General features: G+C 40.6%; 1 protein-coding gene across 2 annotated transcripts; it reads right to left on the bottom strand.

The window, feature by feature from the left end:
- Positions 1-18050: 18050 nt before the first annotated feature.
- LOC101562683 (small nuclear ribonucleoprotein Sm D1) lies at positions 18051-18521 on the bottom strand. Of its 2 annotated transcripts, XM_012514465.2 has the most exons (2): positions 18431-18521; positions 18051-18307 (listed from the first exon to the last, which is right to left on the bottom strand). In XM_012514465.2, the coding sequence occupies exons 1-2, from the start codon at positions 18519-18521 to the stop codon at positions 18162-18164; spliced, it is 237 nt and encodes a 78-aa protein (XP_012369919.1). In that variant the 3' UTR covers positions 18051-18161. The 2 variants fall into 2 exon arrangements, with proteins under 2 accessions (XP_012369919.1, XP_012369918.1); XM_012514464.2 differs by having other exon boundaries at positions 18051-18521.
- Between the last annotated feature and the right edge of the window lie 8622 nt (positions 18522-27143).

Here is a 27143-nt window from a genome sequence, read left to right as displayed (position 1 = left end):
TGCTGGGAAGACGAGCACGCATCTACACCAGTGAGAGGATGACTTCAGTCCTGGGGGGCGGGCGTAAACATAGGTGGAGAGGAACAAACTCGAGCGTCGCCGGGGCGACAGCTACAGTTTGGGCAGAGCGAGTTACTGGAGGCTTCGAAGTTGCCGAAAGCGCTTCGCGTCCTCGGGAAGCACATAGTTTTAAGAAACGGTGTCGGAGGAATCTTGGAAGAAATGAGGTGATGTTTATTTTACTCGGAACATTTTAGGATTAAAGCCTGGGCTGGGCTATTCTCGCAGAAAAATGCTCCTTTGGCATGGATTCGCAAGCTTTTAAGTCATAAATTACGATTAAAGCGAAAGCCTTTGGAGTGTGCGCTTTGTACACAGTAGTTCATTCTTCCTTTCTCTTACTGCTTTTATAGGGACTCCCCTTAGGCAGATCCCTGACTGTGGTAGCCATGAAGGTCCTAAAAGCTTCTAGAACACAGAAAGGCAGGGCAAGGCAAGGGAGAATGGGAGAGTATCGAAAATTCCGAGGCCGAATTACAGAACAAAAGAAACTCGTGATAATGCCACCCAGCTACCCGAGGCCAGCACCAGGCTCTAGAACCTCTAGACTGGTCCGAGCTGCTGCATAAACTGTCCAGGTTTTGGGTGAGTGGAAAAGATACGGAATGGCCCGTTTGCCTAGCTATACGCCAAGGTTCCCTTCCTGATTGCTAGAAGCTGCTCTACTTAGTGTGACCAACCAGCAGAATAATTACTCATATATTTGTAAAATGATTTTGCCTCGTTTTAAACTCAGCGATGGCCTATGAATTAATTCTCTTTAAGACCTAATCGTAGCTAGTTCTGCATCTCTTTTTTAATCCCGCTGAGAGCACAAGTCCTCCCTAGATTCTGTAAGACCATACCTTTATTTCCGGGAGAACACAAATCCAAGGCCTGACAGTTCCCAGTAGGTGTTAGACCTCTATCAATATCTAATGGTTAAATAAAATAAACTCAAAAAAAAAAAAATCTAATGGTAGTTGGACTTGAGCTCAAGACTGACTACAGTTCAGATCACAATACCCAGGGGAAGCAGTTTTTAAATCTTCCATGTCTACCTGCTCATCCTTTCCTCCATACCAAATAAAGACAAATTTATAAGTGAGCTTTCCTTTTATTCAACCAGTATTGCTGGTTGAACTCAGGGCATCCTACAAGCTGGGAAAGCACTGGAGAACCAAGCTACCTACAGCCACAGCCCTTTTTATATGTTGAACCATGGTCCTCCTAAATTGCCCAGGCTGGCCCTGAACTTGTTATCCTTTGCTGTGGCCTCCAAATAGCTGGCATTACAGGTGTGCACCACCATGCCCAGCGAGGAAAAAAAGGTTTTCTATCATATTAAAGTTTCTTGCATTGAGCACCCACCACCTTATTATAGAGAATGAAGACAGCCATGTATAAGTGGCAGAGTTTTACGACATTTTGATGTTGAAGGATACCAACTCTGGCTTTAAGGCTACTTGCTCATTCAATTTAACTTTACTATGGTATGGATACCTGTGGAGACCTAACTAATCACATACAATTAACTAACAAACATCACAGGCCCTTTAGAATTTGTTCATTAGTGTGGTAGATTGCCAACTGGTAGTCAACTTGTAACACCTAGCTGAACTGAATTAGTGTGCCGATGGGTGTAGAGGGCCCACCTGGGGGATTGTTGGCAATGGCATAAAAGGGGAACTGGAGAGGAAAAGATGGTGCTGATGGTTCTCCTAGAGAATCAGGTGGGGCTGGCTCTCCTGAGGTAACTGAGGATGGCTGTGGCTCACGTTGGGGGAGCTCTGGTCCTTACTTTGAGCATGGCTTCCTAGCTCCTGTGCACATTCCTCAGCCTGCTGGCACAGATCCTTCATCCTGCTGGCGCAGACTTTCAAGCTCCACCACTCACCTCTGGGCCCCCCCGGGGCAGATCCAAGAAACAGACTCGCATGAGACAGTGTTGTAGGCTCTTGGCCTCCAGCTGGATTTCTGGGGGCACAGTTATGGGCTTTGGGTCTTCAACTGGACTCATACAGGACTTCGCTGTGGGATCCAGGCCCTCAGCTGGATTCTTTGGGTCTTTAGTGTTTGGACAGATTGCCTGTATTCTTTTCTGTTTGACTTTTTGGTGTTCATTTAAAAATAATCCTATAAATTATGTGTGTTGTATTAAATTTATTAAACCCTGACTACAACAACCTGAATGGTTGGCTTATGGATAAGTAGTTTTGCTATTAGCTGGAAGCAATTTTACTAGTGATTCTATTAAGAAGCAAATTTTCATCATGAGTAACTGTGGTATTTGTGACACAGATATGCATAGAGCCTAACAATTTAAGGTGTCAGCATTATCCTATGGCAACACTTTTTCCGTAGTTATTCAGGGTAACAGTATGGTAGCATAGAACCTGTGTTCTGGTCTGTCCTATGAACTATCTTCTTAGGAACTTTGAAATAGTTAGCTTGTGATTCACAACATTGTCATAAACCCATTTAAGGCAAAGGTGAACTCCAAAAGATATTAGGCTAATAAGCCTGTAGTGGTTGACAGAGCTTTAGAAAGTAAATTTTAGCTCCTGATTGGTACAGGTAAAGAAACTGAAAATTAAGTGATTTGCTCAGAATTACTTAGTAGTTTGGGGGAAGAGCTGGAATAAGGACCCAGTGTTGCTAACTAGTAATTTTGGGAAAATTTTCTCTTCTGCTGTTTCCTTCCTTAATCCCCTCAAGAAAGCAGTTTAAATGGCATTCCTTGAAGACCAATTGTTTGGAATTCTGATTTAGTGTAGTTATTAGGAAAATAATTCCTGTCAGTTTACGACTTCAACTTTTGATGAATAGATGAAAAATCGGTAAGTTATTAGTCATATTGTCCTTTTTTGGTTATATGTGCTGATCAAAAACATTAACTGTTATGTTGCTTTAAGAACTGTTTTATTTATAACCTGAGTAAAATACCACTTTATTATAGCATACATACCTGTTGAAAATAATTTCCCTGCTGCATACACACAATTCCTAGCCTTTTGCAGGAAGGACTGCCCTGGCCCAGAAAACATAACCTGTCATCCCCTAGCCTGGGCCATTCTCCCTGTTGGCAGGGCCGTCTTCCTCCTTCCTCCAGCAAATTCCAGAGTGAGTCCTAGCCCATGTGCAGGACATCTGTCTTCTTAACAGCGTCAACACACGCAAGCTGGTTTGCTGCTGGTATCAGTCTCCCACCAGATCCTGTCTTTTTCTAGGTCAGATTCAACTCTGCCACCCGTAACCTAGAGCGTTAGACCTGCATCAGGCCCTTGCCATTGACCTCAATACTGCCACTTTCTCACCCACCTCTTGGCTGCATTTTCTCAACAAACTTCTAACTGGTCTCCCAGAATCTTACTGACTTTTAGGCAGCCAGGGTGATATTAGTGGTTGTGTCACAAGTAACCCCTAATCTTCCCTTAGTGTAGAATAATAACTTCCCATTGCTTTTCATATTCACTTTGTGGCATGGTCATTCAGCCGTCCTCACATATTTTCCCCACCTCCTTGCCTCCTCGATCTCCTGAACTTTGGTGTTACTGTAGCTGAGTGGTCATTTCCCCAGGAAAGCTTATTTCTGTGTGCCTCACGTCTCCTGGGTTAATTCTGTGTTGTTAAAGCACCGCATAGCTCTTCTTTCCAGAACTTGACGCACGTGTCCTTACCACTGTACCTTAACAGCCTCTCCTGGCCGGCATGCTCCCTAAATTCATGTGTCTTGCTGTGTTGTTTACTGCTGGCCCTCATTGGCACAGGTCGTTTGTGGTGAGCCTGGGGTGCACGGGCTGCACCAGGCTGCTTGTTATCACTGATGCTCTGAGAGGTTTGGCATCACTGGCATAGGTGCTCGATTGATAAGATTTTAACAAATGAGTTCATCAAGGAATAAGAAAGTTAAATTTCCTCCAACTTTTTTTTTTACTTATTAGTATTTTCCACACAAATAAGTAAGCACGTGTCTGTTTTTAACTTTTATACATTCAGACCTTTGGAGTTTGGTAAGCTAAAGTATAATATAGATAGATAGATTACATTTTATGTGTAGACTCTTAGCTCTGAAAAAATTAGACATAATATAACTCCTTTATTTTTTCTTCAGATGTTTTTTCTTAAAGAGAAATTTTTTGCATTTTATTTTTCAAATGTTTTTTCTGCAACAATTGCATTTTCCTTGATATGTAAGGCGGAGTGATTTCATACATATATACAATGTGTAGTGATCAAAATAGGGCAATAAGCATTTCTGTTTCTTCAAACATATTCTTTGTGCTGGGAAACCCAGTAGTCTTTCTAGTTCTATTTAAGATATATAATAAATTGTGAATAGTACTCATCACGCTGTGCTGTTGAACACTAGAAGTCACTCAGGTCTAAATGCGTTTTGTGGCAGTTGCCAGCTCTCTCTTCCCCACTTGTCCCAGCCCCAAGGGACATGCATGAGAATAGCCTCTGTTCTACGGTCTCCTCCTATGAAATCAAGCTTCTTGGCGTCCACATCTGAGTGAAAACCTGTGCTGTTTGTCCCTCTGGGTCTGGCTTGGTTCCATCCATTCAGCTTCCTCATTTTACAGTTGAGAAAATTGGAGGCCCACATTAGGTGAGAGAATTGCTTGAAAATAAAAGCAGTTAAAACTTAAAACAAGAAGCCAAGGTTCCTGACTGAAGCTTAATCTCGAAGGCAAATGCATTCCGGGGGACTCGCGCCTCACCAGGGGACTGTAGGACTCACAGAAGTATAATGATGCAGTGGGTAGAGATGTGGACTTTGGAGCCATTTCCTGGACCTCACTACCAGCTCTGTTGTGTGCTAGCTGTGTGCTCTTGGGTAGCTTGTTTAGCATCTTTGCTTTATTCTTATGGTTATATAATGGATATAATAATAGTAGCAACCTCATAAATTTATTTAAACAAGTTCACATATGGAGAGAGCTTGATAAATTCTAGCTCTAGAAAGTCGCAGTGACCTATTAAGGGTTCTTTAATTTCTTATGTATTGAGTAAAATCAATGTTGTTAATTTTCTCGTGTTTTCTTCCAAGGAAAACCACATAGTGCATGCAAGTGGGAGGCCTCCTTAGGGTGGCAAAGGCTGGTCCTAGCTGATAAGGTTTCACAGCCTGCGCTAGGTAGAGAAAGGCATGTGATTACTTAGTCAAAACAAGTGTTAGGCTACCGATGCTACTCTGCTGAGATAACAAACTGGGAGGTTGAAAAATATAAAGTAGGGAAAATACTTTTTTTAAAAAAAAATCTAAAATACTTAACATAAACAAAATCACATTAGAGAACAGAGAATAAAGGACTATTTAATGGTAAAATCAGCTTCATTTTCTAAAGTGAGCTCTTCTAATGTAAAATACTGTTCCTTAGGTGTAAGCATTTGGGAAGCTCTTTCCGGTCCCAGGTGGTACCCTTTTGAAATAGAATTTCTGCCCTGACATTGAGAACTGTCCCTAGAAGAGCTGTCTATGAGAAGTTTCCATAGCAGCTACTATCAGGTGCTGTCCTGTGTCCAGAAGGAAACTACTTTACATGTAGATCTATGACTTCATGATGGAGACAGGGCTTATTGTATTTTCTATTCTAAATCTCACAGAACCCTGACAAACTCACTTTATGAACTAGTTTGGTTAGCCTCATGTACAAATGTTTGTTTTCAAGTAATGAATATTGAGAGTGAGGACTTTGTTACCGGTCTTACGCCATCAGTCAGCACTGACCACTGAATTTTGGGGTCTCTTCTGCCAGGGAAGCGTCAGAAAGAGCCTGACTCCATGAGGTATCAGATTCACAAAAACAAGTAAGGCTTGTGAAAGCTAGCAAGAGAAAAGTTAACTCTCGTACCTGCTGCTCTCCCTGTTAGTAATGATGCTCACTCTCTGTCAGAAATGTGAGTCTGTGCAGTGCGGTGTGAGGATTCCAGGGGAGGTGGCGGGCTGCAATTCAGGGGCTGTGATTCATGCTCACTCTCATGATTGAAGGGAGGAATTGCAATCTGTATAGCTTCTCTGTTAGAAGAATTAATAGTTTTAGTGCCTGCCATAACCAGGTGAGTTATGGCCTGTTCCTTAGGAGGTACCTCCACCAGTCTTATCGACTACTCGTACGATAGTTGCACCAAAAGGAAATATTTAATTCAGTGTATTTAGTCCATCATCTGTTTGTATTTGCAAAGGTTTAATGGAGCAGAACTCATGACTTTAGAAATGGTCTTTTGCTACTCTTTTTTCTTAGGTATCAAGGGTCAAACACAGGACCTTCTACTTGCCAGGCAGGTGCTTATGCTGCTGAGATCTCTCCCCAGCTCTGGTTCTATACTTCTCTTGAGAACCATATGCATTTCCTTAACTAAAGAGACACACCATAGAAACTCATGGATATAGGAGAATCATTGTCTGTGATGGCTTTTAAAATGGTGCAGTGAGTATCAGAGTACACATAAAAGGAAATATGACAATATAATTATAGCTACTGTAGTATTTGTATCTTTTGAAAACACATTGATGCAAAAGGTCTTCGGAGACCATATATTTTATGATTCCATTTATATGAAATTAATAAAAAAGCAAATTTATAGATGGAAAATATTACCAAATACCAAGGGTGGAAACAGAAGTTATTTGCAAATGGATATAAAGGAATTCTGTAGGGTAATGGAAATACTCTAGAGTTGAATGGTAGAGAGGGCTGCACAGTTATATCAAACTTGGTAAAACTCATCACGTTGTATGCTTATATCTCAACAAAACTTTTAACACATTCATGACAGGGCTGTCATTTGTATGTCTCATTGCCAGATGGCTTGAACCACCAGTGGTCTATTCATGATGGTCCCATGCACGAATGTACCACTTCTGCCTCTTCTACCAGTCACACATGGGCCACCAGTTATTCAAGCTGGCGTGGACATGTTAAAACTATTCCTTTATAGCAACAGACAGATGTGGACAGATTCCTTACTCTGTGCTTTAATAGTTGGGTACAGAGATTAGTTGACATCTCTCATCAGAGTCCTCATGTAAAATAGCAGTGGTATCTAGCTCTGGGTTACTGGGAAGAATAAGTGGGGTAATGTGTGCAAAAAGCTCCCTGCATGGCACATGTGTAGTATGTGACACGCCCTTCCTTCACTGAGTGTTTAGTTCCATGCACTTGCCATCAGATGCCTCTGCTGTGTTATTACGTAGAGAAACTGCAGTTTCTTCTGACTTCTTTCCCTAGAACTTCAGTCTTGGGCTTCACTAATTACTTTCTCATTTTTCTTCTTCTTCTTCTTCTTCTTCTTCTTCTTCTTCTTCTTCTTCTTCTTCTTCTTCTTCTTCTTCTTCTTCCTCTTCTTCTTCCTCTTCTTCTTCCTCTTCTTCTTCCTCTTCTTCCTCTTCTTCCTCTTCTTCTTCCTCTTCTTCTTCCTCTTCTTCTTCCTCTTCTTCTTCCTCTTCTTCTTCCTCTTCTTCTTCCTCTTCTTCTTCCTCTTCTTCTTCTTTCTTCTTCTTTCTTCTTCTTCTTCTTTCTTCTTCTTTCTTCTTCTTCTTCTTTTTTTTTTTTTTAACTTGCCAAGCACCTTCCTAAAGCATCTTAGCTGTACTTGTAAGGTATTTTGCAATGCTTTGGCACAGGCTGTTCTTTCTGCTTGCAGCCTTATGCTTGCCACTTTTCACGGAACTAATCTTTCATCATTCTTTTACTTCTCTAATTATGTATTCTTTCAAACAGAAGACCTGAGAACAAAACAAAGTTCGGCTTTGTCATATACCATTGTGCCATGTATTAGGAGTCCTAACTGCTCAGGTTTTATCTCTCATCAGAGGTCTTCTTGTCTCAACAGTTAGCTACATCTTGTCACCATTTTGGGGACTGGATAGCCATTGTCAAAGACAAGGATAAGTCAGAAGCCCAGGACCCCGAAGGCCACCTTTGTTTTCAGAGCAAAGAGGAGAGGGGCTTGTTTCCTGTGTCACGTGCAAGTGAGTGTGGATGAAATGCAGACAGTAGAGACTATTAACTTACAAAGTTGACTGAAGCAGTAGAGGCTAGGAATAGCTAAGAAATCAGTAGCACCATGGGATCCATTACACAGTATCTCCTAAAACTAAAAAATGAAAAAAAGTAGAAACTACTGACCCAGATAGTTTTATAGGTGATGTTATGGGGAATACGTATTCTCAAGGCTTGATGTTTCCTTGCGTGTAGAATGGAGTTTATGTAACAAAAGTGGGCTCTTTAAAAATATTAAGCATTTACTAGAGTTTTCAGCACCCCTTGTACATCTCAGGGAGTCTGAGCAACATTTCCAATTAAGAATCCATGAGAAGGCTCTGAGTGTGTCTGAGTCAGTCCTCCTTTGGAGCCTGCTTGCTTCACAGAGAATATGTCTGTGAGTTTAGTAGCAGCAAAGCCCTTGCCCTGACAGGGCGGACCTCAGGGTCTGCGGCTGAGCTGCTGGGTGCAGAGTCTATCCAAGTCTGAGGACGATCTTAACAAGCTTGTGTCTGCTGATTCTTGGGTGACATGGTATCTTTCTGTGTTCCTCAATCTGATCTGGCATTTACTTGTTGATTGTACTTGGTCCCCTGCAGTCCTAACAGTTCCAAGTCTCAGCTTGTCTTTCATGACCTTGATATTTTCAGAGCACCTCAGAAGATCATTTTGTCAGAGTCCTTTGATGTCGACTTCCGTGATGTTTTCCCTGGATTGTTCTGAGGCTGTGCCTGTTAATGAGGGTGGCGTGAGGTGATGTGTGTCTTTCCCCCTGCATCATCCCACGGGCCTCTTGGTGCTGACCATGGTCCCATGGTTAAGGAGCTGTCTGCCAAGTGTCATCTCTGTAAAGTCACTGTCTTCCTTTCACAACTAAGAAATACCTTAAGGGTAGTTACTGTAAGATGATGGGAACCTTGTTTCTTTTCAAGCTGTCACCCAATTTTAGCATTTTTTGTAGAGTTTTTCTCTAGGAGCTGGTAACTCTGGTTGTTGCTTGGAATAATCATGCTTCATCTGTTTGGGCCCTCATTAACTGCTTCTCCAGTCTCTTACCTCTGCTTTAATTACTAATTCCAGACCTTTCTCTCTCTCGATCTTTTATTCTGTTAGTAAAATTCATTAATTTATCATTTTGCAGTATATATAGCATTTATACTATGTAGAAAAAATACATAATATTTAGTATTTAGCTATCCTTTAATTCTGGAAATAAAATGTACTTGGACACTGTATTTTCTAAATATGCTGCTGCATTCAATTAATGTATATTTTATGTAGGATTTTCATCTTTTTTGAGAGTCTGGTGTGTATTTTGAATGATTTTTTTTTTTTTTTTTTTTTTTTTTTTTTTTTTTTTTTTTGGCGGAGCCAGGGATTGAACTCAGACCCTTGCGCTTCCCAGGGAAGCACTTATTCCACCGAGCTATCTCCCCAGCCCCTTGAATGATTTTTTTAACAACATTTTATTTCTTGGTTATTCTGTCCTTGAAGAATGATAGAACAGTTGGGAAACTTAGGTTTTTCTAATGTTCTAACACAATTTGAGAGTCATAGGAACTACCTACACTCTGAAGTTTTTTAAAATTATTTATCTATTTATTTATTTAGTACAGGGTCTTGCTATGCACTTCGGACTTGTAGTGATCCTCCTGTCTCAGCCTCCGCAGTGCTGGGATTGCAAGTGTATGCACTCTGAATTTTTGATGGTGTTTTCTTGCTAACTCATTGAAGCTTGGAGGCAGTTTAGAGGGAAGGTATTTGTACCTGCTCTTGAATCCTTCATATACACCCTTATTTTCTTATGCTATCTGTGCCACTCAGGTTTTTCTGAATCAATTTTGGTCATTTATATGTGCTATAAAATTACCAGTTTAAAAAAAATCACCAGTTTAATCTGGATTTTCATATTTTTATGTCACATTTCTTTACGATTTTTATTTAATTTATTTATATTTTAGGGAGGGGTCTACGGGTGTTCAGGGTCTCACTACTAGATCGGACTCGTAGTGATCCACATGTTTACAGCCTCCCAAGAACTGGGATATAGATGCGTGCCACCATGCCCAGTCTCAGTTGCAGTCTCAGTGTGCCCCAGGGGCAGGGCCAGCCTGGCAGGCCCAGGGACCGAACCCCGGGCCCCTGAGCCTGCTTGCAGGCACTTTAATTTGTTGAGCTATTTGGCCAGCCTCTTTACAATTTTTAAATACCATTTTGAGTGTATGTATAGCCCTTGCTCACTGACTATAATAATCATCTGACTGGTCTCTCCACATTCTCTAATGATCCTTTCTCTTTTTCCCTACTCCATCTTTTTATCATTCCTGTGACATCAAGCAGTGGGTCAGAGAGAGCTAGAAGAGCCTAATGGACAAAGTCCACCCAGAGAAAATTACTGGTGTAGCAAAGTGGTTATGGTCTTCTCCTCCTAGATTTATACTGTGAGTCTCAGGTTTGGGCAGTACAACAGGGCCCTGGCACATTCTAAAGTATTTAGAGTTGTAATTATTGTATTTGCATCTATAGCTGTCGCTACTCATGTGAGTATATGCACTGCCCTTCGCCGCTCGCTGCTCTGCCGCCCTCTGTGTGCGTATCACCATTCGCAGAGCTGCTGCCCCTTCTTGCCTGTGTGTCACCTCAGTGCTAGAAGGAAATGACAATGTCCTGTACTGGTTTTACTGGAGTCCCAGCATTATGGGCATCAGTTGCAGCACCTGATGATGTGAAAGGAATCCAGAATTTTACAAGCCCTCACTCTGTGACAACTTTCACTAAATAAATCACTAAAGCAGATCCTACTGTACTCAAAGTCACTTCTTTAGAGCAAGACATGCCCTGATTGCCTTTTCACTCAGGAAATCTGGAAGCACCGCTCTGAGCCAGAGGTGACAGAGGCCAGAATTCTTTCAATGGTGTCACATGACCTATAAGAAAAAATCAATTATCCAGATGTACCCCCAAAAAGGACAATTAAAAGTAGCTAAAACTGGAATGATGAGCAGTTTAAATAAATGAAAAAAAAATAGTTCTTGCCTGGGATACAATGTCACTGCTAGTGTGGGGATTGATAAGGGTTGGAGTTCTGCTAAAAGTAGAAGGGATTCTGTACAGGGCCCAGTTGGCCCCAGGTCAGTCATGCCCTCTGAATCCATGAAGAAGCAGATGTAAATGTCCAGTTAGGCTTGGGAAGGTTCATTTAAGTCAAGCACAAACTTATACTAAGATATCAATAAACACAGCATGGCTGAAGGGAGAAAACCAAAGCAATACAGTAAGGTAGAAGCAAGATAAAAGCAGCCTAAATGTCCATTAGTGAGTAAGTAGATAAATTTCAGTTAGGGAATAACTACACTGGGAGTTATGAGCTGACATGCGCTATAAGGTGGACATATTCCAAAATATGCTAAATGCAAGGTTACATAGTATATGATTCTATTAATTTGAAATAACCAGAATAGACAAATCCATAGTGACAGTAGCTTACTAATTTCCTGTCTCTGGGGGATGAGGATTAGGGAATAATTACTGAATGGATAAAAGGTGTTCTCTTTTGATTACTGAAAATGTAGAGATAGGCAGTAGTGGTGGTTGCACATCTCCAAAAATGTACTAAATGCTGCCGAGTTGTACATCTGAGAAGATTAAGTGTTGAAGTTTATGGTACGTGAATGTCCCCATAAGGAGAAATGTCCACAGATGCTGAGAAATTGGAAAATTAAGTCCAGAATGTTTGCATTATGATAAAAGATCATGAAAATTATCTCTCATTTCTGTGGGTTTTAAAAATTGAGAATTAAAAATCATGGGCAACATGAATAAATGGGTTGAGAAGAGGACAATTAGAATTCAGCACTTTTAGGGGCCAGGGAGATAGCTCAGTAGAATAAGCGCTTGCCTGGCAAGTGCAGGGTCCTGAGTTCAATCCCCAGTACCACAAAAAAAAATTAAAAAAAAAAATAAATAAAGCACTTTAAGGTCCCTGTAAGACTGTGAGCATCATTTGCTTTCAGGTACTCTTGACTGTGATCCACAGTAAGAAAGACTTTATGCTGTGTCCCGGCATGGACAGATAAGTACAAGACTGAATTAACACTTTTATATGATAACCCTTGTTATAATGAGGTGTATCATACACTGATACTTTCTAATTTCATTTTTTAAAGATGCTGATTGTGGCCACTGAGCCGCTTTTAGAACTCACCAATAGGTTGTAATCAGCTCAGAAAGCACTGCTTTAAAGAGCCTGTGACGGTGTCCGGCGAAGAGGTGAGCAAGACAAGAAAATACGGCAAAGCTGAGCCATTCGGCCTCTGCTGGGATCCTATGCGAGTATGGAAAGGCGGGTGGTGATTTGGCCGTGGTTCCAAACATCTTTTGAGGATGTCATCCTGTTCCAATATTGTAAGCGTGAATGTTTCCACGAGCATATTGGAAAGCTTTTAAACAAAGGCTTGCCAACAGAAAGTTCTCTTAAATCACCTAAGAAGGATGAAGGCAGTGCAAAACCTTTCAGATTAGCGCACATTGTAGCATAATCTGAATTTGAAGAAATCAGATCTGAGTGTGGTTTGTTGTCTTACCCCTTGACACTTCCAAATCATCTCATTCCTTTTCATTGCAGTTTCTTCATTTGTAAAATTAAAGGGAGTTTTGAGTTCTCTTTCCCCAAAAAGAAATCTCTAATTCATTGTAAGCCTGTATGGAGCACCAGTTTCTCTCTCTTGGTCTCTCCTTTTCCTGTCTTTTCTACGCAGTCACACACACAGCCACACACAGTGCATTAAGTTACAGGACCCTTAGTGTCTTTTCCTGTTGAAATACCCACAGTATTGACACTAGTTTGTTTTAATATAGGAAATGATGAGTAGGCTGGTTTATCATATTTGTTATATATTTTCATATACATAATTTTTATTTGTAAAATAATTTTATTTTTCTGTTAGTTGCTGATTGGGTGTAGTATAGTTTAGTTGCTGCAACTTGAAGATTTTTGCCAAATTAAGGGGAATTATACTAGTCTGAGCCTGTCCCATTAAATGTGTCCATCCTCTGTGAAGGCTACATGGCTCATGTTTACGTTCTTGTTCCAACTGCTGCCAGGTACCTCAAGGAATGCTATTTGGTAACTTGGGCTTACACTTAAGCTATAAATGTCTGTGTTTCCCACCACAGTCTCTTTTGTTAGCTAGTCATGTACCCATCCATGCTCCACAGTGACTAAGAGATTTGATGTTTTCAATTCACCACTGTCTGGGAAAATTCCTGTGAGATGCAAGCATGGAAAAGATTCTCTGTTCCAACTATAGTGGGCTGTATTTTGTTTTCCAAAGCCTTTTTGTCATTTTTGGTTTTTTTACCAACTTTTTTGGTGGAAAATTTCAAACATAAACATGCAGAACACTGGTATGATGAACCCTGCCTATTCACTGCTCTATTTAAATAGTATTCTTCTGCCACTCATGTTTCCTCTATGCTGTCCAGTCCCCAAACCCTCTACTTATTATTGTTATAATGTAAGGTAAAATATACATTCATCAACATACACGCATTTTAATTGGATTATTTCAGCAGCTGGATATACCTGCTTTCCCTCAGAAGCCACGAAGTCAATAAAGCTCTCCTCCTTTAAGTTACACATGGCAAGTAGTTTTTGACAGCAACAGGAAACTGGCCGGGCAGCTGCCTGGGACTGCTACTGCTAGACCAGAACGTAGCTGCGGGACTCGTTGTCAGTATGGTAGTTTCTGCTTCTATCAGCAGTCCGTGTGAGTTCTAATATTTTCATATTCTTAGCAGTACTTGATAGGGTCTGTCTTAAATTTTAGCTATTTAGTGCGCATAAAGTAGTATAATATAAGGAAAATCATTACTTCAGATACAACTTAAGACCATTTAAGCTTGGGTTTTTCATTTACAAAATAAAATTTAGAAATGAAATAGATCAGACTAGGCAATAAAATGCATTACTTCTTAAACTACATCCTTGTCTTTGTTTTCTTCCTTAACAGCTAAATATGAGATAAATACAGGTAATTAACTAACTGGAACCCCACTGATAATGACTTTCAATCATTCATACTAATATTACACTGACCAGGTGTCCCATAAATATTGTGGTTGTCCAGTGTAGGATTCATAGTTACACATTTCTCATGAGCATGAATACAGTTCTTAGTGTCTATTTAAAGAACGTGTGATTTCCTTGAGGAGACAGTAATTGCTAAGCCTTTAGGCGTGATCTGTCCTTGATCCGCCACAACTCAAGCCGCACTGCCTGAGCACCCAGCCATCTCTGCTACTTCCAGCAGCTATGATCTTTCCCACATTTTCCTAACTAAATCAAATAAAACCATAGGACCATATAAAGGTATTATGTTTGAAGTAGAATGTGCCATTTGGAGTTTCTTTTGGTAAATGTCATTGATGGATACTTTTTTGTCCTCATCACTTTATCAAAAGGAACCCTTGTACTGAAGTTAAAAGGTAAGGATGTCACTTTCAAAGCTCCATGAGAACCAGGGTTTTAGACTCTACCATGACCACTCTCTGTCTCCGTGCGCCTGGCTTTGTCTTCCAGTTTAGAAAATACAAATAAGCTCACTTCTCAGGTGGTCATTCAATTTAATGTTAAGAGGTAGAGAAAATTTGTAAGGCTGGCATTCAGGTAGAGATTAGGCATCTATAAAAAAAACATAAGGAGAAAGTACTCTGGATCTTGTACCTAAAGAGTAGCAAACATTTTAGCTTCAGGAGTTTGCTTTCAAGGGCTAATCCTTAGGGCTTTCAGCCTATAAAACCAATAATTAATGATTAAGATTTACAGCATGAGAAAAAAATTACTATTTCCTTGGAATAAAGGTACTGAGTTCTCATTGAGAAAGGTTTTATCCTCTGGCTGTGCTCTGGAAGTTCCTCCCTGACCTGTTTCTGGTGTCTTCTGAGAAGAGAAGCACACATTTCCTCAGCTCTTCCTTGGAAGGGTTTTACTACCTAGGGATTGAGGAGAATTATGCACGGACTGTCCTTGGAAAGGTGTTACAGTTTACCCTTTGCATGTTTAGCAGTGTTCAACTGTCTGTTTGGTTTTCTTCCATTAAGATGAAATTTTATTTGGGTGTTTATAATCAAGTATGCCTCAGAACTAGGTTCATTGAGGGTCCCTTACATGTATCTCCACAATTATTAATATTTTTATACCTGTTGGTAGCTTTCTACTGCAAATGCCTGTTTCTCACTGGGTGTAATTCCAGCACTTGGGAGGGTGAGGCAGGAAGATCACTATGAGTTTGAGGCTGGGCTACATAGTGAGCTCAAGACCAGCTTGAACTACATAGTCTCTGTCTCAAGTAAAGAATCCGAAATGCCTGTATCTCTTAGTCTGAGTGCTTTCCTGACTCCAGGCAGATACTTGGTGTTAGACAGGCTGCAAGTAGAGTATGACAGTCCAAATAGCAAGGAACAACCCTCTAACCAATGACAAAGGGGGCTAGTAGCTAAGGTCTCCAGCTTTCTCATCCCTTAGAATTAGAATCTGTCATGCCTGTATCTGGTTATCTGAGCAACAGATTCAATGACAACAATACATAATACAACAACCATTGTTAATTATTCTTGTTTTGAAATTCTGTACCTTTTTTATTCTAGGTTGCTTTGTTTTTGTCCTTGTTCTTGTTTTTTTTTTTTTTTTTTCCTCTTAAAAAACAAAAGAATTAGAAAGTTTGAGGTATGTTCACCCCTTGTAGAGCTGCCCGGCAGGAATGAAGTCCAGTTTCCTATGGAAGTAGCTTCCTCCTCCTCCTCCACTGGTTTCCTTCTCTTCTCATTCTTCTTGTTCTTCATCCAAGTCCTGAGGTGCCTACCAGCCTTGGGGTCTGCTCTGGAGAAGCACACCCTAGGCTAGCTTAGTATTAAGCAAACTCCCTAAAATGACAAAGGTGAAGATATTAGTGAATCTAATAACAGTAAATATTTTGCTTCACATCCAACATTCCTAAGGTCCTAGAATTCATTTATTTTTCAGTTTACTTGGTACTACCTTTGAAATATGGTTAGAAAATTTCTCTCAGGTAAAGAGTTAGTTTAAGAATCTTCAAACTAAAGACGTGTGTCTCATATGTTTGCATTTAGGTGGAGAGTCAGCTAATAGATTTCTCAAAGCAGATATATATATATATATATATATATATATATATATATATTTCCTAGCATATTAAGATTATTCTATATATAATAAGAGTTATCTTCAATTTATTTATGTTTTTGTTGTGTCCACTTTTGGCAATAGCAGCATGTGAGAGTAATGTTGTTGAAGAAAGATATAGTTGATGCTGGGTATATATGTGCATGTATGTATGTATGCATGTATATGTATCCATGTATTATGTGTATGCAAACTGAGAAGACATAAGCATTTCTTGCCTTCTGTATGCTCCTTCATAAACATTAACAATAATTAAAATATTCTGCTGGTATGGGTTTGTGAATGTGTCATGAGTTGACAAGATTGGTAAATATCTTCACATAATACTTTTATAGTCAAGAACCACCAGCGAGGGCCAGCACGATAGCTCAGTCACCTAAATACCTGCTTAGGCAAGTGCAGGGACCAGAGTTCGATCCCCAGCACCGTGTACTGTGCCAACCTCACCCCCAGGTGTGCTGAGCTGGCCACCGAGACTGAGATCAGGTGTGGTGGTGCATGCCTGTAATCCCAGCGCTGAAAACAGGAGGATCACTACGAGTCTGAACTGTGTAGGAAGACCCTGTACCAAATACGTGGAAGGAAAGAAGGAAGGAAGGAAAGAAAGAAAAAAGCAAGAAAACGAGAGAGAATGGACCGGAAGAGTACTTCCAAATTGAAATTGTCAGTATTCAATAGCTTGGGACTCTGCTGGCACCAGCGTATCATTTGCATCTCTAGCCACATAAATATTTCTCCTGAAATCCCAGCTCAGAATCTAGTGACTTGGGCTTGGAGTTCAAAGTAAATAGTTTCTAGGTATCTTAATGTTAATTTCACTGATGCCTTCCAGTGCCACGTGACACTTTCAGGAGAAGTGATGTAAGTCATTGTATTTCTGTGCACTGGTAACTACTTTTCCAGTTACACATTCTCTAATTCTTTTTTTTTTTTTTTTTTTACATTGCAATTCCAAATATCTTTGTAAACTCCCTGCAAACAATCTCCTTATAAACATAACTCCATCCTTGCACTCCCGCCCCCAACCTCCCCATGCTCTTTTTGCAGAAGAAACCTGGGCAAGCATCAGTTCTGGTTATCCTTGGATTGTCCAAGGATCCATTCCTGGTGCTTCTCTGCCAGGTTCTTTGTTCTGGACCCTGACCTCTGTGGACTGAGGCTCAGGTGGTCGCGGTGAGGATGGAGATGTCTGGGTATATATCCCCATATTCTCTTCAACTCACTCACTTCCTCACTGTGGTTCTATCAGCAGCCTCATGACCAAAACCACCGCTCTCATGGACCACCCTGCTCACCAAGTTCTTTTTTTTTTTTTTGAAGTAAAAAGGTGTTTATTCCATGTATAATCACTAAGAGAAAAGTCTCAGTTCAAACACTATAAACAAAATTTTTTTTTTTTTAGTTCAAGCTTAAAATGTCCAAGCACACGTGTGATACTTGTACTCTGGGGTGGAGGCATGAGGATCATAAATTCGAGCCCAGGCAGGCAGTTTAGCAAGATTCAGTCTCAAAACAAAAAACAAAAAAGGCTGAGGATACATTTTAGTATGAAGGCCTCGAGTAACATTTCCATTAGCTGACCTGCCAAAAAAACTGGGCATGGAGACACACAACAGTAATCCTAGCACTTGGGAGGCTGAGGCAGGAAGATCACCACGGGTCTGAGGCCAGACTAGGCTACTCAGTTAGTTCAAGGCCAGCCTGAACTGAGAATCTGAAAAAAACACCAAAAAAAGAAAAGAGAATTGATCTGCTGGTACTGCTAATTTCACAAATACAACAAACATGTAATAAAAACTGCAAAAACTTAAGCTTGGTAATAGTCAACAGACAACTCTGTCCCACAATTACGTTTATTAAAAACTGACAAACAAAACCTGTACAAAAAATAGCCCCAGTCACTTCTGCACCAGTCATCTTGGGAGGTGTTATCGCCTGGGACCCCCTCGTCCTCTGCCACGGCCACGTCCTCTTCCTCGGCCTCGGCCTCGACCTCTTCCTGCCACAGCTTCCCTCTTCTTAGATTTCACCTTAGGTTCAACATCCACAAGTAGCGTGTCCAGAGGCAAGCTGTCTGGCAGAATGAAATAGCGAATGTTATTCCCACGAATGCTCAGTGTTTCCAGCTGCACTGGCTCTCTGTTCTTCAGGGTCATCTTCACAGCTTTTAGATGTGTATTCATGCTGACGTCTACACCTGTGATTGTTCCATGGACCTGTGTTCCATTCTTCAATTCAATGGTGACAGTTTCATGACTTAGTTTCATCAAAAATCTTACGAGCTTCATCCTAGCGGTGCGGACGGCCTTTCCACCGGTTGCGCGTAAAATACTACGAGCAAGATCCAGCAGCCCGGCGCATGAATGACCAGAAGCGCCTGCTCCACGGGATCCCCTCACCAAGTTCTGATCATAGCACATTCTCTGTTTTGTCCAGTCCTGGGGGCCCCAATTCCTCCCTATGGAACCTCAGCATCCCTTGCTGGATTCTGTCACCCACCCATGCCTCTAAATTTTTTTTTTTTAGTGAAAAAAAAAATCTACAAGATAAAGTTGAGTATATTAGTTCTCACTAAGCCCCTGGCTACTGTCACTTCCTATCTTCAAGCTCTCAGGAGTCTTTGATTCAGTGATAGATGGAAGAGTCAGAATCAAATTCCTCTGGACTCCATCAGATACTTACACATGCAAATCCATCACACTTTGCTCTGCCCTCTTAAGTACTCACAAGGAAACATGGTATCAGGAGTTGAAAAATGCATTTGTCTGAGGTACGCTATGCCACTGGAACTAGACACCACAAGAAAATACAGTATTTTCATCTTTTAAAGTAAAAAATACTATTGGAATTGAAACAGAACTTGAGAAAATAAGAATTTTGTGTCACTTAACTATTGCCACAAAAATTCTATGTCACAAACCACCTAGATAGAACTCAGTACCTTATAGTAACAATCACTTAATCTCCCTGAGCTGCACACTACCAAGGCAGCTCTGTACCTTGTCACCTACCTTATGCTGCTGACCACTGGGAGTCATATTCTTCTCAAGGAATTGAAAGATGGATAAAAAGAAAGGTCCAACCGCTCAAGTGTGTTTCACTTCAGATCTCTTATTTTTGTCATACACCAGGGCAAGTCATATGGCCAACTACAAACATACAAAAGATTAGGAGAAGGATACACCCCTTGTAGAATGATAGAGGGAAGGAATGAGTATTTTTGACAGTAATCTACATAGTGGATAAGCGTAGAAAAGCTAGTCAAGGGTCTGCTGATGTTTGTTCAAAGGCAAGAGAAGTTTAATTACTTAGTGGGCTTCTTTGGCAATTCTGACTTCTAATCCCAAGTAGGAAAAAGTAGCCTCAGAGTTTGCAAGGAACTTATGATCCTAGGGATAGCATTGCCTATCTCATCTGCTGGAAAGAAAGTCTCCCTAGCCATCAGGGCAAACAAGAAAGTACTGGATATTCTAGGCTCAACCCTTTATTCATGTGGGCCTCATAATTTCTATGTCACTTTGGTCTTTTGTCAAGTTGTAATGATTTGAAATCTCCAATACACAAAGTTAAATCATAGTGGCAGTTGTATTCTTTAGAAAAACTTCGAATGTTGTTATTGTAGATTTCCTAAAAGATTGTTGAATTAATTTATATAAAAAGTATTGATTGAATTAGGTTCTAGATTTAAGTGCTGGTGACCAGACATGAATAAATTATGATGCCGCTGAAACATTTCAAGTAAGACAGAAAGGGGAGAGTTGTAATGGAAGCTGTGATTAATTTTGTGGTTTTGGAGAACAGAACAAAGAGCATTTGGGCGAGTCTTGCAGGATAAGCAGGGAAAGCCCCTAGAGTGAGAACACTTATGGCAGAGAATAGAAAATACTAAATCACCCACTGAATAAAAGTACCAAAGGTCCAGTGTTGGCTGTTAGCGCTTTCATTCTGGATAGGTCAGGAATCCGGGGACATGCAGTACAGGTATCTGGGAGGGTGTCCTCGTCCAGAACAGACCTCTCGGCCCAGCCCTGCTACAACCCAGAATTCAGGACTGCAGGATCAGGCTGACTAAGCCATAGATATAAAACAAAATATTTGTAAACACATTCATGGAAATGGGACAGTGACATAAAATTAATCTCAGCCTGTCCAGAGAGTCAGGATGTGTGGTTTCTGGAGAAGGAGACATATTCTTCCGGAAAAACAGAAGGGAAATGTCCCAGTGTCAGGAATTGTAGATGGTCCCAATGTCCTTTCCCAGCCCTAAGAATGAGTCATTGTCTTTTCCCACCAGCATTTACTTTTTATTTACTGAAATATGAATTCACTCCCTGTTTCCTAGAACAACCATAACAAATTACCATGAAGTCTGTGACTTAGGACAACAGAAATTTATTTTTTCCTAGTTATTAAGCCAGAGGTCTGGGATCAAGATGACAGTGGTGTTGCTTCCTTCTGGACCATGTGAGGAAGAAGAATCTCTTTGGCAACTGTCCCAGCTTCAGGACAGTGCTGGAAATTCTTGGCACTTACATATGCAGTATTCCACTCTCTACCTTCATCTTGAAGTCACCTTTTCGTGTGTCTCTGTGTGTCTCAAGTCTCTTCTTGTAAAGCCACCAGTCTCTTAGGGTCACCTTACTCCAAGATCATCCCTTCCCTTTACATTTGCAAAGACCTCCTTTCCAAATAAATTTGCATCCTTGGGTCTTGAGCATTAGAACTTGGGCAGATTTGGGAGGAGAACAATACTCAGGCCACTCTGTCCCACTTCGTTGCCTACATCCCATGCCCGTGATGCTTTCTGAATATTTGTAAATGTCCTGCTTGATCTTGTCCAGAAACTAGATGCTAGGGCTGAAAGACATCACCTCAACTCCCATTGGCCAAGGGTAGGATGCAGGTTCTGATTATTCAGCTTAAGGTCTCCAGGAATTGTCTTACTAAAATCTTTAACAGATGCTCATTAAAGAACATAAGTTCCATCTGCCAAACGTCCAGATTAGAACATTTTTAGAAAAGGGTGGAGTGACTCCACACACTCTTTTTGTTTGGAACAGATTACTTACAATTTTTGTAGTTACATGTTGTATTGGGTTCTGCTTATTAGCTAATCAGCAGCCATGGGATCCACCAAAGTATGGAGAGTCAGGGAAGAAAGCTAGCCTACGACATTTTGGGGGGGCTAAGTGGATTAACGTACTGGTATTGCTTCCTACAAATCCCAGATCAGTTTTTGCAGAGAAACACTTTCAAAATGGTTTGAGTAGAGTGTATAGAAGCTTTTACTTCACATCCTCACATTTCTTTTAGTTCTCTTTACTTATGTTCTCAAGACTTGCAATTTAGGATTATCAGCACATTTCTAAAAAAAAACATTTCTTAGCAAGTTACTATATAATGTCTTCTTGTAGTAGATTATATGTTGGCAGTTTAAGTAAAGCATAGCAAAAAAACAGTTAAATCAAATTCACCTTTACTCCATTACTGAATTTAGCTAAAAAGCAAAGACACAAGCATGCTGACTGCTCTTCCCTTTAACTTAGGACCTCCAACCTCAAATCAATCTATGATTTTCCTGGTCATTTTTATTTACTCACCTCTTAAATTTCCTGTCCTGAGTGGTTATTTCATATCGTCTACTTCCTCAGTCTTCCCCCACCTTCTTTTTTCTATCCATCAAATATCAGCAGACTTCCTTATTTCTGTCAAGCTTATGTTTTCTTGGTGTTTTGTTTTGTTTTCAGCGGAACTGAGGCTCGAACTCAAGCCCTTGCAATTGTCAGGCAACTGCTTAGTCTACTGAACCATCTCCCTGGCCCCATCTATAAAGCTTATAACAGAGAACAGACACACTCCACCACCTGTCTGGATCTGTGACCATATCTTTTCCCTTTTCTCTGTCATATAATCTAGGCTCCAAAGAACACCCCTTCAAGTTGTGTACAGTATTCCCACTCCCCTGCATCATGAGTATTCTCTCTCTCTCTCTCTCTCTCTCTCTCTCTCTGTCTATCTCTATCTCTGTCTCTGTCTGTCTCTGTCTGTCTGCCTCTCTCTCTCTCTCTCTTTTTTTTTGGCGGAACCGGGGATTGAACTCAGATCCTTGCATTTGCCAGTCAAGCACTTATCCTACTGAGCCATCTCCCCAGCCCCATGAGTATTCTCTTGTACTGGGTTCAATCCTATCAATATACAACACTGCTGCAGCATTTTTATTTTAAATATGTAAATACACAAAAGTTCTCTTTTAACCCACAAAGTCTCTTTACCCACCATTGTGTTCCTTGACAACAAAACTATTTGAGTTACAGGCTCCCTCCAATTTCTCTTCAGTTTCAAACTTATTCCATGTCCTAAATCTTCTCAAGATCACCAGGGGCCTTCTGCCTGCTAAATCCTGTAGTCCATCTTCAGTGTTCACCCTACGTCATCTTCTTGTAGCATTTGACATATGAGCATGATTGAGCTCTTCCTTCTGCTTCAGGTACCTTCTTAAGCTGGATTTCAGTCCTCTGCTCTGCCTGTTTCACTGACTTCTCTTAAGTCTTTTTTGCTGGGTTCTTTTCATCTTTTTGATTTCTTAATATTGAAATAATGCAGAATGTTGGTGATTGGTCATCTTCTTTTCTAATTTCACTGTTAAGGTAATAGAGTGTTGTTCCATGCTTGGGTACCTCACTCATGTTCCACCAAGACTAATTACCTCACGTACTGAGGATACTTTTGATTCTTTGCTTTGGATTCTTTTATTTGTCCGGGAACACTCAACTCTTGGAGAGAATCCGGGAGATCACGTCCTTGGAACAGTCTTTGGCAAAGATGGATGGAAGCTTCATAGGTAATTCTAGTTTTCTGTTGCCTTAGTTAAGATAACTTTGGGACTTATTGAAGATTCTCTCCCAGAGTCCTAGAGTGGAACTAACCTTCAGCCATCCACAGGGGTCAATTCTTCATGCGGTATTATTCCCTGGCTCAGTCCCAAATACTGTACCAGTATGTATTCAACTCTCCTCCCAAATAAACCATTTCTACTGCAATTCATATCAAGGCCAGATGCCAGGGAACCTAAGCTAAGACATATACTATTTATAGGATAATAGGTCCTGCGTTTTTATCTGCAGCCCCAACATCTTCCAACATTTAGAATCATATATTGCTTACCAAGGTGTCAGAAATGCTTCTAAATGCTTTGCAAATAGTCTCAGTCCTCGCGCCAGTCCTAAGACGTGAATTTAAATTACTAGTAGAAGACCTGACACCCAGGTTGAAAGGCAGTCTGATCACACTGACATAGTCAATAGGTGGAAGAGCAAAGATCCAAGCTCAGGTTCCACACCCTGAAACGTAGTGCTATGCTGTGTCTGAAAAGGGGGCAATTTGAATGCACCTGAGGCCTTGTACCTCAGATGGTGGTAAGTATAATACCCTCCATGAGTAAGCCAGTTTCCATGAGCTTTATTTTTACTTTTGATGAAAGTTTCTAGACTGAAAGATGGAGTGGATGCAGCATAATTACACAAAGCATTTGGCAAGATCCCTCATTAGAAAACATCAAATAATGTGAGCTGTATTTTAGCTCAATTAGGTGAATTCATACACAGTTGAATGGTCATACCCACGCTGATTAATGAGTGTCTTTTAGCCAGTTAGAAGGCATCTTGTGGCACATCCCAGGCCTTTGCATTACCTCTGTCTTATTTATTCATTTATTTTGGGGAAATTATTTTATTATATATATTAAGACAAATACCAATAAAATATCAATATACTTGAACTTTACAAAATGAGCAGGACAACATTAGTTACAATGATAGAGATTTATTAGAAACCAGCTTAAACAAAATGTGTGATCTATTGCCTCTCTATTGGAGGCTGGCCTCTGGTTCATTTGATTCAAGAACCCAAGTGTCATCAGAGGATGTGCGGCCCCTTTCTCCCCTTCTATCACGCACAGGCTGTTTTTCTGAGGAAGATGTGGATATGCAGCTCTAGGCCTATCTCATTTCTCCCAAGAAGATCAAGAGGAATGCGGACCTTTACTCTTTGATGTAATTATGCACCGATGAGAGCTCATTTGAATGCCATGATGGAAAACCAATTTAAGTTAGTTTATGCAAAAAAGGTGAATATATTCACTCATATAATCAAATGGTTTAGGGGCTGGGGAGATAGCTTGGAGGTCTAAGCACCTGCCTTGTAAACACAAGGACCTGCGTTCGATCTCTGATACTGCATGCCATGCCAGCCCTGCAACCCCAGGCTCACCAAGCTAGCCACGGAAACCAAGTATGGAGGCACATGGCTGTAATCCCAGTGCTGGGGAGGCTAAGACAGGAGGATCATTATGAGTTCGAACTGCATAGCAAGACCCTATATCAAATAAAAGATTTTTTTTAAAAAGCCTCTGTCATATTTAAACATTTTAGCTATGTGTTCAATAAAGGAAATCCTTGGAAAACAGATCTAACTTAAAGGAGTTATGAGAATAATAATAGGTTGGGATAGTTAATGTGCTGAAGACTAGAGTGGAGAAAATGAAGCTGACAAGATGGAACTTAATGTGTATGACAAGTTATTTACTCAGGTCTACTAAGAAATTACAAGGGGAAAAACTGCTTAGGAATTTGCTTTGGCTAGAAGCTAAATGAGTCAGTATCATGCTGTGGTTGATAAACTGAACCAAACTAAACAAAACAAAATGCAGCCCTAAATAAATCTTTACCTAGGAAAATGAGAATTGTAGTATGTAGGCCAAGGCACAGGAATTCTATTTCTCCTTCATTACTCGTCCACAGTTGCAGATCTGAGTGCTGTTTGAGGAGGGACAGCAGTAAGTCTCAGATGTCTAGAATGGGACCCCAAGAGATAGTCAAGAAGGGTCAGACAGGATGAAACCGTCTCATATGAAGATCATCTGCACAAAGAATGTGGAAATAAATTAGTGGGAGGATCTAATGCATTCATTATTTATCAGGAAGGTGATAGTCAAGAAGTAGTTTATGGGGCAGAGTGAGTCCCTTCATAGGAAAAGAACTGAAAGGGAACTTAGTATTGATAGACATTCCTTGTTAAATAAAAAAAAAAATCTATAATTTCTTTCCTCATCTGTGCTTGTTAACAGTGTTTTGATACTGGACTACAGTGCCTGTCACATGCAGGAACTGACACAGGTATATTGTTCACTTCCTGTACCCAAACTGGGATTACAGGGACGGAGTAGTGGGCAGACCTAAATTTATAGGAGGCTGCCAAATCCAGCAGTAGCACTCTAGTAACAGGCCTGCTTCTACCTCCTGTTGCTGACTGGTAGAGTCAGACCTTAAGGCTCTCCCTGTGTGCTAGATCGCCTCTGTCCAGAAAAGTATTGTATTATGATATTACCAGCCCCAGCCATTGGGGTCAGCCAGTCTGCCTCCTGGTTCCTCCGTGGAGTCATTCCCACTTATAGCATCTTGAGTTTACAAACACAAACTTGAAGAAATTATTTGAGAAATACTAAGGGACTATTAAATTTTCAACCAATTCATCTTATACTTTCTTGATTAATTAATGCTGCTAGGACAAAATGCCTTAGACTATTATTGTTTGTTGTTTTTTTTTTTAAATAAGCAATAGGAATTTAGTTCTCCCAGTTCTGAAGATCATAGTGTAGCCAGATCTGTCTGGTGATGTTCTCTTGTTGCTAACATCCAGACCTAGTGGGAAACGTGGAAGAACAGATAGACTCACTGATGTTTTTTGAGAACAAATTAATCTGTTTCTGGGAGCAGAACCCTCATTGCCTAACCATTTCCAGAGACCACTTTTGCTAGCTTCACCTGGAAGTGCGAAGTAGGTCCCAGCAGATGGCTTTCAGAAGGGCACTCTGTCAGCCCACCCACAGCAGACGCCTACAAGTGAAGTTAGAATCCCGCCACCCTGTTCCAGACTCTTCAGTTGCAGGTCAAAGCTGATGGTTTTCATGTTTTGCCTTCCATTATTTCCCTACGTGGGGGTCTTTGTCTCATCTAAATTGTATTTCTCAAACCTATCATCACATCACATTTGCTATTGCTCCCTCTATTTAGAATGACTACCTTAGGTCTGTTGAAATCAAACTCAGTGTGTCAAGTTCTACCTCATGAAAAATTTGGCCAGCAAACCCCATCAGTCCATACACACCAGACTGTTTTCCTTCCTTGAGGTCCATAGCACGTAAGTCAAACTTCTATGTGTCTCTTTTGTTATTATTTTCCAGCATCCAGTCCAGTTCATACATAATGGCATGCAGAATTAGCATATTTTGTTCCCAGTATTTATAAAGACAGAATTTCTTGTGGTTTTGTGTTTAACAGTGACCTATTCTAACACATTGCCTGAATGGAAAAAAAACCAAGTCAAAGAAATAGGCAGAAGCACTATGTACAGCAACTCTTGGGCAATTAGTTATTTGAACTGACACAGATATGTGATTGTCAGTCTATGTAAGGGAACAGCCTGTTTTACTGTTGCCTCAAAACAAAACCATTGCCTACATTTGTCCTATCCTTAGGGTATGTGGTTGGCAGATACAATGGCTTTCCAATCACTTCCTTTTCATGTTTGGGTATTTAAAGTTGTCTTTCCACCGGGTGTGAGCTACGAGGGGCTGGCTTCTGTGCCAAATTCTTCAGTACCATGGCATCCCTTTCCCTTGCGCCTGTTAACATCTTCAAGGCTGGAGCAGATGAAGAGAGGGCAGAGACAGCTCATTTGTTTTCATTTATTGGTGCCGTCGCCATTGGAGACTTGGTAAAGAACAATTTGGGACCCAAGGGCATGGACAAAATTCTCTTAAGCAGTGGACGAGATGCTTCTCTGATGGTAACCAATGATGGGGCCACTATTCTAAAAAACATTGGGATTGACAATCCAGCTGCTAAAGTTCT

This window comes from Octodon degus, unplaced genomic scaffold (genome assembly GCF_000260255.1).
Source record: "Octodon degus isolate 3935 unplaced genomic scaffold, OctDeg1.0 scaffold00032, whole genome shotgun sequence".
NCBI lineage: Eukaryota > Metazoa > Chordata > Mammalia > Rodentia > Octodontidae > Octodon > Octodon degus.
This window is presented reverse-complemented; position numbering and strand designations above follow the sequence as displayed.

Excerpts from the sequence above, each read along its gene's own strand:
- LOC101562683 (XM_012514464.2), bottom strand. The coding sequence starts at position 18,521 with ATGAAGCTCGTAAGATTTTTGATGAAACTAAGTCATGAAACTGTCACC.